Source organism: Hypanus sabinus, chromosome 28, assembly GCF_030144855.1.
Source record: "Hypanus sabinus isolate sHypSab1 chromosome 28, sHypSab1.hap1, whole genome shotgun sequence".
Lineage (NCBI taxonomy): Eukaryota > Metazoa > Chordata > Chondrichthyes > Myliobatiformes > Dasyatidae > Hypanus > Hypanus sabinus.
In genome coordinates, this window is record NC_082733.1 from 46,314,694 (window position 1) to 46,330,252 (window position 15,559).

At 43.1% G+C, this 15,559-nt stretch overlaps 1 protein-coding gene across 4 annotated transcripts in view; it reads right to left on the reverse strand.

The window, feature by feature from the left end:
* ints14 (integrator complex subunit 14) overlaps positions 1-15,559 on the reverse strand; it is a 146,077-nt gene that overhangs the window by 124,022 nt on the left and 6,496 nt on the right. For all 4 annotated transcript variants that reach the window (XM_059953155.1, XM_059953154.1, XM_059953153.1 and 1 more), the window contains 3 exons: positions 15,273-15,428; positions 15,023-15,141; positions 14,312-14,454 (listed from right to left, as the gene is read on the reverse strand). In XM_059953155.1, coding sequence (XP_059809138.1) covers positions 14,312-14,454; positions 15,023-15,141; positions 15,273-15,428 — 418 coding nt within the window. The remainder of the gene's footprint in view (positions 1-14,311; positions 14,455-15,022; positions 15,142-15,272; positions 15,429-15,559) is intronic.

The window sequence follows — 15,559 nt, forward strand, 5'->3', positions numbered from 1 at the left end:
AGTGTGGAATGAGCTGCCAGATGAAGTGGTAAATGTGGGTTCACTTTTAACATTTAAGAAAAACTTGGACAGGTACATGGATGAGAGGAGCATGGAGGAATATGGTCCAGGTTTAGGTCAGTGGGACTGGGCAGAAAAATGGTTTTGCACAGCCAAGAAGGGCCAAAAGGCCTGTTTCTGTGCTGTAATGTTCTATGCTATATGGGATTCTTCGGTGAGGGGAATTGAAAGGAAGTTCTGTGGATGAACACGAGATTCCCATATGGTTTGTTGCCTCCCAGGTACCAAGGTCAGGGACATCTTGGATCAAGTCTGCGGCATTCTTAAGTGGGAAGGTGAACAGCTCAAGGTCATGTGTCACTACTAATGTCATGGGTAGGATGGGGGACTAGGTCCTGAAAGTGAGTTCAGGGAGTTAGATGCTAAGTAAAAGGACAGGACCTCCAGAGTTGTGATCTCAGTACTGCTACTTGCACCATGAACTAGTGAGGCCAGAAATAGGAAGACTAGATCAGCAAATTTGCAAACACCAAAATTAGGGGTATAGAGGATAGTGTGAAGACTATCAAAGCTTGCAGCAGGATCTGGAAAAAAATGGGATAAAAAATAGCAGATGGAATTTAATGCAGACGAGTGTGATATGTTGCCCTTTGAGAAAACCAACTAGGGTTTGTCTTACATAGTGAACGGTAGGGCACTGAGGAATGCAGCAGAATAAAGGGATCTGGCAATACAGGCTCATCATTTGTGGAAAGGGGCGTCACAGCTAGATGGGGCCATAAAGGTAGATTTTGGAACATTGGCATTCAAAAATCAAAGCATTGAGTACAAGAGATGGGATGCTATGTTGAAGTTGTATAAGGCATTGGTGAGGCGCAATTTGGAGTATCATATGCAATTTTGGTCACCTTCCTCAGGAAAGATGTAAATAAGGTTGGAAGAATAGAGAGAAAATTTACAAGGATATTTCTGGGTCCGGAATACCCGAGTTAAAAGGAAAGATTGAAATACCATAGCAAAGGCAGATGTGCGTGCTGAAGATAAGATAGCTGGTTTACAAACAGAGGCAATGCATAGTGAGGAGAGGCTGTTGATAGGCAAAATTGAAGACAACTGGATAAGTTAAAATGTAAAAAGCAGACAAAATCAAAAAGGGTGAACACAAGACTGAAGTTGTTATATTTGAATGTGCGCAGTACACAGAATAAGGTCAATGAGCTTGAGGCACAGTTGCAGATTGGCAGGTATGGTGCTGTAAGTATCATTGAATCATGGCTGAAAGAAGATTACAGCTGGGAGCTTAATGTCTAAGGATACACACTATATCGAAAGGACAGACAGGAGAAAGGCAGAGGGGGTGGCATTGCTCTGTTGGTAAAAACTGAAATCAAAACATTAGTAAGAGGTGATATAAGGTCAGAAGGTTTGAACCATTGTGGATAGAGCTAAGGAACTGCAAGGGTAAATAAAAAACCCTGATGGGAGTATATACAGACTCCAAAACAGTAGTAAGGATATAGTCAACAAATTAGAACAGAAGATAGAAAATGCATGCCAAAAGGGCGATGTTACAATCGTCATTGGAGATTTCAATATTGAGGAAGATTTGGGAAAACCAGGTTGATACTGGATTTCAGAAGGGGGAGTTTTTAAGAGTGCCCTCGAGATGGCTTCTTAGAGCAGCTTGTGGTTGAATTCACTAAGAGAATTTTATTCTGGGTTGGTTGTAGTGAAATGATCCAGAATTGATTACAGAGCATAAGGTAAAAGAACTCTTAGGGGCAAGTGATCGTAATTTGATCACATTCACCCTGAAATTTGAGGAGAAGCTAAAGTCAGAAGTATCAGTATGATAGTAGAGTAAAGAGAATTACAGAAGCATGAGAAAGGAGTTTGTCAGAATTGATTAGAAAAGAACATTGGCAAGGATGATGGCAGAGCAGCTAGAGTGTCCAGGTGTCAGAGGTCATGAAGCATGCGAAGTTACCAATACTAAGGAGATGGTTCTTGAGAAACTGGAAGATCTGATGGTAGATAACTCACCTGGACTTAACTACCCCAAGGTTCTGAAAGAGGCAGTTGAATTATGAAGGCATTAGTAATGATAGAAACATAGAAAAACTAGAGCAGAATACAGGCCCTTCGGCCCACAAAAACTGTGCTGAACATGTCCTTATCTTAGAACTAACTAGGCTTACCCATAGCACTCTATGTTCCATGTCCCTATCCAGGAGTCTCTTAAAAGACCCTATCGTTTCCGCCTCCACCAGTAACCCATTCCACGCACTCACCACTCTCTGCATTAAAAAAAAACTTACCCAACATCTCCTCTGTACCTACTTCCAAGCACCTTAAAACTATGCCCTCTCATGCTAGCCATTTCAGCCCTGGGAAAAGGCTTCCGGCTATCCACACGATCAACGCCTCTCATTATCTTGTACACCTCTATCAGGTCACCTCTCATCCTCCTTCACTCCAAGGAGAAAAGACCAAGTTCACTCAACCTATTCTCATAAGGCATGCTCCCCAATCCAGGCAACATCCTTGTAAAACTCCTCTGCACCCTTTCTATGGTTTCCAAATCCTTCCTGTAGTGAGGCAACCAGAACTGAGCATAGTACTCCAAGTGGGGTCTGACCAGGGTCCTCTATAGCTGCAACATTACCTCTCGGCTCTTAAAGTCAATCCCACAGTTGATGAAGGCCAATGCACCGTATGCCTTCTTAACCACAGAATCAACCTGCATAGCAGCTTTGAGTGTCCTATGGACCCGGAGCCCAAGATCCCTCTGGTCCTCCACAGAGCCAAGAGTCTTACCATTAATGCTATATTCTGCCATGATATTTGACCTAACAAAATGAATCACCTCACACTTATCTGGGTTGAACTCCATCTACCAGTTCTCAGCCCAGTTTTGCACCCTATCAATGTTCCATTGTAAACACTGACTGCCCTCCACACTATCCACAACACCTCCAACCTTTGTGTCATTAGCAAATTTACTAACCCATCACTCCACTTCCTTATCCAAGTCATTTATAAAAATCACAAAGAGTAGGGGTCCCAGAACACATCTCTGAGACACACCACTGGTCACCGACCACCATGCAGAATATGACCCATCTGCAACCACTCTTTGCCTTCTGTGAGCAAGCCAGTTCTGGATCCACAAAGCAAGATCCCCTTGGATCCCATGCCTCCTTACTTTCTCAATAAGCTTTGCATGTGGTACCTTATCAATTGCCTTGCTGAAATCCATATCCATATAGACTAAATCTATGGCTCTACCTTCATCAATGTGTTTAGTCACATCCTCAAAAAATTCAATCAGGCTTGTAAGACACGACCTGCCTCCGACAAAGCCGTGCTGACTATTCCTAATCCTATTATACCTCTCCAAATATTCATAAATCCTGCTTCTCAGGATCTTTTCTATCAACTTACCGACCACTGAAGCAAAACTCACCAGTCCATAATTTCCTGGTCTATCTATATTCCCTTTCTTGAATAAGGGAACAACATCCGTAACTTTCCAATGCTCCGGAACCTCTCATTGATGATGGAAAGATCATCGCCAGAGGCTCAGCAATCTCCTCCCTTGCTTCCCACAGTAGCCTGGGGTACATCCCATTCGGTCCTGATGACTTATTCAACTTGATGCTTTCCAGAAGCTCCAGCACATCTTCCTTAATATCTACATGCTCAAGCTTTTCAGTTCGCTACAAGTCATCCCTACAATCACCAAGATCCTTTTCCATAGTGACTACTGAAGCAAAGTATTCATTGAGTACCTCTGCTATCTCTTACAGTTCCAGAATTTTCTAGAATCTGTAATTGTTCTTGAAGATTGGAAAATTGCAAATGTTATTCCATTCTTCAAGAAGGAAAAGAGGCAGGAAAAAAAAGAAAATTATAGGCCAGTTAGTCTGACCACAGTGGTTGGGAAGATGTTGGAATCAATTGTTAAGGATGTGGTTTCAGGGTACTTGGTGGCATGTGATAAAATAGGCCATAGTCAGCATCACTTTAACCATAGAACACTACAGCACAGTACAGGCCCTTCAGCCCTCCATGTTATGCTGACCCATATAATCCTTAAAAAAAGTACTAAACCCACACTTCCCCATAACCCTCCATTTTTCTTTCATCCATATGCTTGTCCAAGAGGCTCTTAAATACCCCTAATATTTGAGCCCCCACCATCATCCGTGGCAAGTCATTCCAGGCACTCACAACTCTCTGTGTAAAAAACTTACCGCGATGTCTCCACTAAACTTCCCTCCCTTAATTTTGTACCTATGGTGTTTGCTATTGGTGCCCTGGGAAACAGGTACTGACTATCCACCCTATCTATGCCTCTCATAATCTTGTAGACATCTATCAAGACCCCTCTCATTCTTCTACGCTCCAAAGAGAAAAGTCCCAGCTCTGCTAACCTTGCTTCATATGACTTATTGTCCAATCCAGGCAACATCCTGGTAAATCTCCTCTGCACCCTCTCCATAGCTTACTATAATGAGGTGACCAGAATTCAACACAATACTCTAAGTGCAGTCTCACCAGAGATTTGTAGAGTTGCAACATGACCTCTCTACTCTTGAACTCAATCCCCCTGTTAATGAAGCCTAGCATTCCATAGGCCTTTTTAACTACCCTATCAACCTGCGCAGCAACCCTGAGGGATGTATGGATTTGAACCCCAAGGTCCCTTTGTTCAACCACACTCTTAAGTAATTGACCATTAATCCTGTACTCAGTCTTCTGGTTTGTCCTTCCAAAATGCATCACCTCACACTTGTCCGGATTGAACTCCATCTGCCATTTTTCTGCCTAACTCTACAGCCTGTCTATATCCTCTCGTAACCTTCGACCACCTACAGCTCCATTCACAACTCCTCCAATCTTCGTGTCATCCTCAAACTTACTCACCCATCCTTCCACCTCTACATCCAGGTTATTTATAAAAATCACAAATAGCAGGGGTCCCAGGACAGATCCCTGCGGCACTCCACTAGTCACTGACCTCCAGGCAGAATACTTTCCTTCCACAACTACCCTGCTTTCTTCCTTTAAGCCAATTTTTTAATCCAAACAGCCAAGGTTCCACTTATCCCATGCCTCATGACTTTCTGGATGAGTCTCTCATGAGGGATCTTGTCAAATGCTTTGCTAAAGTCCATGTAGACCACATCCACTGCCCTACCCTCATCAATTTCTTTTGTTACCTCTTCATAAAACTCAATCAGGCTCATGAGACACAATCTTCCCTTCACAAAGCCACGTTGACTATCCATGAGCAGAGTGTACTTCTCCAAATGCTTGTACATCCTATCCTTAAGAATCCTTTCCTGTAGTTTGCATACCACCGACGTAAGACTCACCTGTCTATAGTTCCCAGGTTTCTCCCTATTACCTTTTTTAAACAAGGGAACTACATTTGCCATTCTCCAGTCCTCCTGCATTTCCCCTGCAGCTAAAGAGGATTCCAAGATCATAGCTAATGCTCCTGTGATCTCTTCTCTCAATTCCCACAACAACCTGGGGTGTATCATATCTGGCCCTAGGGATTTATCAATCTTAATGTGTTTAAGAAGATCCAGCACTACTTTTTCCTTAATCTCCACATTGTCCAGCACACAGGCCTGCTCGACTGTGACCTCATCCTGATCAAGATCCCTTTCACTTGTGAATACTGAGGCAAAGTATTCATCTAGGACCTCCCCAACCTCCTCCGTTTCCAGGCACATGTTGCCCACTTTATCCTTTAGCAGTCCCACCTTCGTTCTCGTCATCCTCCTATTCTTCACATTCGCATAGAACGCCTTGGGGTTCTCCTTAATCCTATATGTAAAGGCTTTCTCATGCCCCCTTCGAGCTCTCCTAAGTTCATTCTTTAGCTCCTTCCTGGCTACCCTATATTTCTCATAAGCCCCTCCTACTTCCTGCTTCTTCTATCTAACATATGCTTCCTTTTTCCTCTTGACGAGTTGCCTCACATGTTTTGTCAGCCACAGTTCCCTCTGCCTACCATTTTTTCCTTGCCTCAGAGGGACAAACCTATCCTGATCCCAGCTCAAGTGGTCCCTAAACTTCTGCCACATTACTTCTGTACTTTCCCCTTTGAACGTCTGCTTCCAATTTACTTTCACTAGTTCCCACCTCATCCCTTCAAAGTTAGCCCTTCCCCAGTTAAGCACTTTACCATTTCGTCTGACTTCATCCATTTCCATAGCTATGCTGAAGCTAAGGGAGTTGTGGTCACTCTCACCAAAATGCTCCCCCACCAAGAGGTCTGTCATCTGACCAGGTTCATTACCCAGAACTAGATCCAGTATAGCCTCTCCTCTCATTGGCCGGTCCACATACTGTGTCAGGAATCCTTCTTGAACACACCTGACAAATTCAGCCCCATCTATCCCCCTTGCACTCAGGAGGTGCCAGTCAATATGAGGGAAGTTGAAATCACCCATAACTACTACCCTGTGTTTTCTGCACCATTCTAAAATCTGCCTGCTTATCTGCTCCTTGGTGTCCCGAGGGCTATTTGGGGGCCTATAGACTAATCCCAGCACAGTGATTGATCCCTTCCTATTTCTGACTTCCACCCAGACTGACTCTGTGGACACTCCTTCTGCTACACCCTCCCTTTCTATAACCTGACCAGCTATTGCCTGACTAGCAATGCCATTCCTTCCCCCCCCCCGCCTTTTCTACCTCCCATCCTTTCCTTTTAAAACACCTGAACCCCGGGACCTGCATCATCTAATCCTGCCCTTCCTCCAACCAAGTTTCAGTAATGGCCAAAACATCATAGTTCCATGTACTAATCCATGCTCTGAGTTCATCCTCCTTGTTCCTAATACTCCTAGCATTGAAATAGACACATTTCAACCCCTTTATCTGGCTACAATTATGTTCTGTCTCCTGCCTGTCCTTCCTCATCAACTCAGAACACATAGCATCATGCCCTTGTCCTTCTACCTTAATCCCTGCACTCACATTCTGATTCCCACCCCCTGCCAAACTAATTTAAACCCTACCCAACAGCTCTATCAAACCAGCCCGCCAGGATATTGACCTCCCTGGGATTCAAGTGCAACCCGTCCTTTTTGTACAGGTCATAACTGCCCCGAAAGAGGTCCCAATGATCCAGAAATCTGAATCCCTGCCCCCTGTTCCAATCCCTCAGCCACACATTTATCCTCCACCTCATTCTATTCCTATTCTCACTGTTGCATGGCACAGGCAGTAATCCCGAGATTACTACCTTTGAGGTCCTGCTTTTCAACTTCCTTCTTAACTCCCTGTAGTCTTCTTTCAGGACCTCTTCCCTTTTCCTACCTATGTCATTGGTACCAATATGTACCACGACCTCTGGCTGTTCTCCCTCCCACCGCAGGATATCTTGGACACGATCAGAACCATCCCAGATCCTTGCACCTGGGAGGCAAACTAACATCCGAGTTTCTTTCCTGCGTCAACAGAATCGCCTATCTGAACCCGACTACAGAGTCACCTATCACTACTGCCTTCCTCTTCCTTTCCCTACCCTTCTGAGCCACAAGGCCAGACTCTGTGCCAGAGGCACAGCCACTGTCACTTCCCCCAGGTAGGCTGTGCCCCCCAACAGTACTCAAACAGGAGTACTTATTGTCAAAGGGTACAGCCACAGGGGTACTCTTTAGTACCTGACTCTTCCCCTTCCCTTTCCTGACTGTGACCCATTTCTCTGTCTCCCGTGGCACCAGAGTGACCACCTGTCTGTACCTCCTATCACCTCCTCACTCTCCCTGACCAGACGAAGGTCATCGAGCTTCGAACGGTCCCTTAGGGAGTTGCATCTTGATGCACCGGGTGCAAATGTGGCCATCCGGGACATCAGGAGACTCTAGGACTTCCCACATCTGACACTAACCACAGAAAACTGGCCTCACACACATAATACCTCCTTTTGCAATCAACAACTGCCTCACCTCATCCCTTTATTAAGAGAAGACCTTGTCTCTTTATTAAGAGACGACCTTGTCTCTTTATTAAGACGATCTTGCCTGACAAATCTGTTGAAATTCTTTGAAGAAATAGTAATCAGGATAGACAAAGGGAAAAGCAGCTGATTTACAGAACTCTTTGACAAGGTGCCACACATGAGGCTGCTTAACAAGCTATGAGTCCTTGGTATTACAGGAAAGATTCTTGCATGGATGAAGCAGTGGGAATAAAGGGAGCCTTTTCTGGTTGGCTGCTGGTGGCTAATGTTATTCCACAGGGGTCTGTGTTGGGGCTGCTTCTTTTCACATTATATGCCAATGATTTGGATGATGGAATTGATGGCAATTTTGAAGATAGGTGAAGAGGCAGATAGTTTTGAGGAAGTAGAGAGGCTACAGAAGGACTTTGATTTGGAGAATAGGCAAAGAAGTAGCAAATGGAACACAGTGTCAGGAAGTGTTTGGTCACGCACTCTGGTAGATGAAAGGGTTGTCTATTTTCTAAATGGAAAGAAAATTCAAAAATCTGAGGCACAAAGGGATTTGGGAGTCCCTGTGCAGGATTCCCCAAGGGCTGATTTGCAGGTTGAGTCAGTGGTGAGGAAGACAAATGCAATGTTAGCATTCATTTCAAGAGGACAAGAATATAAAAGCAAGGATGTAATGTTGAGACTTTATATAGCACTGGTAAGGCTGCATTTGGAGCATTGTTAGCAGTTTTGGGCCCCTTATCTTAGAAAGGATGTGCTGAAACTAGAAAGGGTTCAAAAGAGGTTCACAAAAATGATTCCAGGATTAAACAGCTTGTAACATGAAGAGCGCTCGATGGCTCTGGGCCTGTTTTTACTGGAATTCAGAAGAATGAAGGTAGACCTAATTAAAACCAATCGAATGGTGAAAGGCCTTGAAAGGATGTGGAGAGGGTATTTCCTATGGTGGGAGTGTCTAAGATCAGAGGACATGCCTAGGAATAGAATGGAGATGAGAAGAAATTTCTTTAGTTAGAGAGTGGTGAATCTGTAGAATTCTTTGCCACAGGCAGCTGTGGAAGCCACCTTTAGGTATATTTAAGAAAGAGTTTGATTGATACTTGATCGATTTTGAAGGCATGAAGGAATATGCGGGTGGGGGTGCAAGTAAGTAGATGGGGGCTGAAAAGGAAAAATGGATCAACCAAGATGAAATGGCAGAGCAGACTTGATAGGCCAAATGGCCTAATTCTGCTCCTATATCTTGTGGTCTTATGTTAAAGGGATTAAGATATACACCAGTTGGAAATGTCAATGGAGATGTAGCAAATGGAGTTTAATCCAGACAAGTGTGAACTATTGCACTTTGAAAGGTCAAGAGTAAGAGGAAAGTATACAGTAATTGGAGGATCCTAGGGAGCATTGTTGTAAAGATGGATCTTGGGGTTCAAGTTCATAATTCCCTGAAACTGGCAACTCACTAGAAAAGGAAAAAAAGAAAGTATATGGTATACTTGCCTTTATCAGTTTAAGCACTGAGTATAAAAGTTGACAAGCCAGTTGAAGCTGGATAAAACTTTGGGCAGACCTCATCTGAAGTGGTATGTTTATTCCGGGTTGCCTCGTTACAGGAAGAGTTTTGAGGAGGGTGCAGAAAACATTCACCATGATGTTGCCTGGATTAAAGAGTTTTAGCTACAAGGGAAAATTGGTCCAACTTGGATTGTTTTGTCTGGAGTGTCAAAACAGCGGTTTCATTTAGGTCCACGGCTGAAGATTTAAAAAGGCAGTGCTTCACAGCAGGTTTTCAGAGTTGCACTGCACTCAATCAGTGAACAGGATTTATTAGAAAGGACAAATAAAAAATAGGGCAGGGGCAAAGCAGCAGCCATTATGTGAGTGGGCTAGTGTTGGAGTGGCTTTAGCTTATCAGGTTTGTGTGAGCCAAGTATGTGGCAAGTTTCTTTTTAATTCTTCATTCCTTGGCTGTTAGGGTACAGGTAGTTCAGTGAGAATGCCTCTGGGGACATGTTTTGTTCTGTGTGTGAGATGTGGGAATTCTGGGAGATTGGCTGAGGAGGGGAAAAAAGCTTCAGCCGGCAGAATAGACTTGATGGGCCAAATGGCCTAATCCTGCTCCTATGTCTTATGGTGCACTAAGCTGCAGCTCCGCACAGAAATTGTTAAAGGAACTGGAGCTGCTGCTCGAAGACTTTCAGCTCATACAGGAAACTGAGGAAGGAGCTACAGACAGGTAGTCAACCCTAGGTTGCAAGAGGCAGGTAACTGGGTGATTGTCAAAAGAAAGAAGGGACATAGGCAGCCAGTGCAGAGTACTCCTGTGACCGCTCCCCTCTATAATAAGTATACCACTTTGGATATTGTTGAGGGGGACAAGGTCTGGCTCTGGCTCAGAATAGAGGAGAGATGAAAAGGACTGTAGTGCTGATACGGGATTCCATAGTCAGAGGAGCAGAGATGAGATTCTGTGGATGTGATAGAGGCACCCAGATATGTTGCCTCCCAGCTGCCAGGGTCAGGAATGTCTTGGATCAAGTCCACAGCATTCTAAAGGGGGAGGGTAAGCAGCCAGAGTCTAGGTACAGGTGAGAAGGTCTTGAAGAGAAATTTTAGGGAGCTATGTAGAAAGCTGAAAAACAGGACCTTCAGGGTAGTAATCTCTGGACTGCTGCCTATGCCGTGTGCCAGTGAGGACAAGAATAGGATGATTTGGCAGATGAATGTGTGGCTGAGGAACTGGTGTAGGGGACAGGGGCACAGACTTATGGATCACTGGAATCTCTTCAGGGCAAGGTATGACATATACAAAAGGGGCAGATTACATCTGAACCGAAGGGAACACCAATACCTTTGCAGGCAGGGTTGTCAGAGCTGTTCGGGAGGGTTAAAGCAGTTGGTTACAAACAGAGGCAATGTGTAGTGAGATTGCTTGCAAGGACAGGCAAAAATAGGGCAAAATTGCAGTCAAAGTTATGAGTTGCAATGTGAAAGGTGGACAAAACTGAAAACAGTGATGAATACAGGACTGAAGGTGTTATATTTGAATGTACACTATACAGGATAAGGTAGATGAACAGTACTCAGTATCTCTAGTCCCATTACGCTGAGCACGGGCACTCCCCAGGGCTGTGTGCTCAGCCCATTCTGTTCACACTGCTGATGCACGACTGTGTCACAGGATTCAGCTCAAACTGCATCATCAAGTTTCCAGAGGACACAGTTACGGTTGGTCCCATCAATGACAACAATGAGTTAGAGTAGAGAGGAAGTGTAGCAGCTGGTGAACAGGTGTGAGAACAACCCAAGTCTGAATGTGGAGAAGACCAAGGATTTCTGGAAGGTGCAGATGAACCATCCCCCTCTACCAATACAATGGCTCCTCTATAGAGAGAGTTAAGTTCTGGGGAGTTCACATTATGGATTAGCTCACCTGGTTCCTTAACATCTTCCTGACAAGGCACAGCAGCAAATCCATTTCCCAAGGAGATTGGGGAAAGTGAGGCTCCCCCACATTTTAACTACATTTTATAGAAGCACTATTGAGACTGTCCTGACAAGTTGCATCTCCATCTAATATGAGGGCAGTTGAGCATCAGAGCAGAAGCCCCTACAAAGGGACTTCTGGTGCAATCCATCTGTAGATTTCACCCTTACTTTTATAAGTTAATATGTGTTTTGTATACTACAGTGCCTATTCAGAGAAACATTGTTTTATTTGACAGTATACAAGTGTATAGTTAAATGACAATAAACTCAACTTGACTTATAGCACAGTTACAGATTGGCATGCATGATGTGGTTGGCATCACTGAATCATGGCTCAAAGAAGATTATAGCCAGGAGCTCAATGTCCAAGGATATACATTGTATCAAAAGGATAGGCAGGTACACAGAGGGATTGGGTGGTTCTGCTGGTTAAAAAAAAAGTAATTAAATCATAAGGAAAAGATGACATAGGATCGGGAGGTGTAGAATCATTGTGGGTAGAGCTAAAAAAAAGCAATGGGAGCTATATACAGACCCCCACACAGTAGTAAAGATGTGGTCTGTAAATTACAATGGGAGATACAAAATGCATGTCAAAAGAACAATGGGAAAGTCATGGGAAATTTCAATATGCAAGTAGATTACAAAAATCAGGTTAGTGCTGGTTAGAGGGGCATCAGTAGAATGTATACAAGGCTTTATAGATCAACTCGTGGTTGAGTTCAAGAGGAGATCAACTACACACAAAATGCTGGAGGAACTCAGCAGGTCAGGCAATAGCTATGGAAATGAATAAATAGTTAACATTTCAGGCCGAGACCCTTCATTCATTACTACATCTTACTGTCTCACAAATTTCTTTTAGCTTTTTGAAGTAGTAACCAAGAAGGGCACTGGGGCAGGACGATATATTTAGCATGTATGGACTTCAGCAAGGTCTGTGACAAGTATCTGTCTCCCAGGATTGAAATGTCTAACACCAGAGGGTATGCATTGAAGGTGGTGGGGGGGGTGGGTTAGGTTCAAGGGGAATGTGAGGGGTAGGTTTTTTTTTACTCAAGAGAGTCGTGGATGCCCTGAATGGCTGCCTGGTATGGTGCTGGAGGAAAATACATTAGAGGTTTTTAAAGAGATGTTTGGATGTAAAGAAGATGACAGAATATGGACATTGTGTAGGTAGGAGGAATTAGTGTTTGGGTGTTTTTGATTTGCTTTTAGCTGGTTTGGCACAATACTCTGGGCCAAATGCTCTGTTCCTGTGCTGTACTGTTCCAAGGTTCTGCTTTACAGACTGCTCTAGAAGATTAAATCACATGCAATTCAGTGAGAGCTTGCTAAATGAATACAGAATTACTTTGGTGGTAGGAAGGGAACGGTAATGGCAGAAGGGGGTTTTTCATATCACAGGCCCTTGACTATTAGTGTGTCTCAATGTTCTGGTGCTGGGGCTATTGTTGCTGGTCATCCATATCAATAAATTAGAGGAAAATGTACAAGGAATAGTGAGCAGATGACATTAGAACAGGTGGAAATTTAAGACAGTGAATAAGGTTAACCAGAATTACAACCAAATCTTGATCAGTTTAGTAAGTTGAATGGCAAATGTAGTTTAATTCAAGAAAGTGCAAGATGTTTTGTATTTTGAGAAGTCAAATCAAGGTAGGACTTTCACAGTGAGTGGTCAAGCTTTCGAAAGTGTTGTAAAACAGAGGCTATTTGAAGTTCAGTTACAGGTTCCCTGAAAGTGGCATCACAGGTAGACACTTCTGAAGAAGTCTTTTGGCATGCTGGTCTTCATTAGTTAAAGCCTCGAGTATAGCACTGGGATGTTGTACAAAATGTCAGTGAAGCTGCACTTAGAACATTGTGTTGTTTTGCTCACCCTGCTATTGGAAAAACATAATTAAGATGAAAAGAGTGTAGAAAATATTTATGAAGAATGTGCCATGACTCAAAGGATTGAGTCTATTGTTTTAGCACTAAGGGTCCTGCTTTGCACCTTGATTATATAATAATACTCTTCCACTATCTTCTGAAAGTGTAATTCTTTGTACATGCTTCAATTAACCTTCATCTGCCATTTCATCAACTGGTCTATATCCTGTTAAATTCTTCAACACTATCCACAACTCCACCAATTTTTTGCATCAGATTAATGTGGACGGATGAAGTGGCTAGAATTGACAAACTGGGCCAAATGGCCCAGGGAACGTAGGGATGTTCTCCTTGGAGCAAAGAAAACTGAGGAAAGTAATCCATCATGCTGAAGGTTTAGACTCATTACTGAAGATGACCCAGTGGGATGATATTTCAAAGACCATGCCACAGATTCAAAGTGGTGTGCAAAATCTATAGGCAAAGTGAGGAATTGTTTTAATGCAAAGAATTCAAATAATCTGAAACTCACTGCCAGTGTGGCTAGTAGAAACAGTCAAATCAGGGAATTGGAGAGTTGTACTAATAAGGACATAATTATTGGATAAATTAGGTTTATCTCTCTGGACCACAGCAGCCTTAGAGAAGACCTCACTGAGGTTTATAAAATCATGATTAATAGGATAGTCGGAGACTTTTTCCTAAGAGTGAGGGAATCTAAAACTATAGGGCAAGGGTTTAAAGTGAGAGAAGAAAAGTTTAAAAGAGATCTGAAAGGTCAGGAAACGGTTCAGCCAAATACAGAATAGGCATTTGTAGAAGCAGTCGGATAGGAAAGAATTAGAGAAATACGGGCCTAGTATAAGCAAATGAGGATAACGTAGCTAAGCATTGTTATTGGCGTGGACAAGTTAGGCTGAAATACTGTACAGTACAGCTCTACTGTATAGCTCTAAGACTCTTAAATCTTACCTGTGTTGATAGTCTTTGGTATGGGCTCCAGTTCTTCATCAATGACAACAGGTTCTGGTCTTGGAAACATTTGCATGTCAGAAACTAGATGCCCACATTTCAGCACAGCATGGAAAGGAGAGTATGCTTGGTCAATCAGTTTGCTGCAATGCAAAAAAGAGAAACATGATTATGATCCAAAATCCAGAAAAAGTACCAGGAGTGGGACTGATATGTAATCTACAGAGGAACAAACAATACCCTTGAATTATAACTCTCACAACCCATTCTCAGAATATACCCCATCCACTTCATGACAAAGCAGTCACTCAAATCACAGCATCAATCCATGTTCAGAAGACCACAAGACATAAGAGCAGAATTAGGCCATTCAGCTCATGGAGTCTGCTCCACCATTTCCTCATGGCTGAGTTATTATCTCTCTCTCTCATAAACCCATTCTCTTACCTTCTCCCCGTAACATATTTATGCCCTAATCAATCAAGAATCTATCAACCTCCAATTTAAATATACCTAAGTGACCTGGCCTCCACAGCCACCTGTAGCAATCAATTCAGCACCCTCTGGCTAAAGTAAATTCCTCCTGATCTTTGTTCTAAATAGACATCCCTCTGTTCTGAGGCTATGACCTCTGGTCTTAGACTCAGCCAGTATACATCTTGCCACATCCACACTATCTTGTCAGTATCAGATTCAAAGCAATCAACATACCCAAACATAGACTGTACATTTTTCAGGCAAAGAGGACCATCAATAGTGAAGATTTGCCCCTCACTGTTGTTTAAATCTATCAGTCGTTCGAGAACATCCAGTGTGTCTGTGGCCTGAAGCTAGAAAAACAAAGTTCGTGAAGAAAGCAGAATTCAGGGTCACATCAAATAACCATCTCAAATTAATCCCATATTCTTTTCTTTAGAACTTTGTTACCGAAGTGTCCAATTTCCCCTCAGATATGCCTTACCTCCTCTAAGTTAGCAATGCACATAATATACAGTTTTGATGGAAATGGAAAGGGAAGTGGGAACTTGTTCTCCTCGGAACGCTGATGAAGGATGGAGAGTGAATGACGCAGGGATCCTCGACCTATTCCCAGGCTCCCATCTGTTACAAGGATCACCTGAGATAGATAAAACAAACCTCCAATCAGAAACTTCATCAGAAATTTGCTTCAGTAAGAGGAGGAGCTGAATCAGGAAAATGTAAAGAATTTCAGTTTTTAATTACAGGATAAAATATTTTGTTACATAT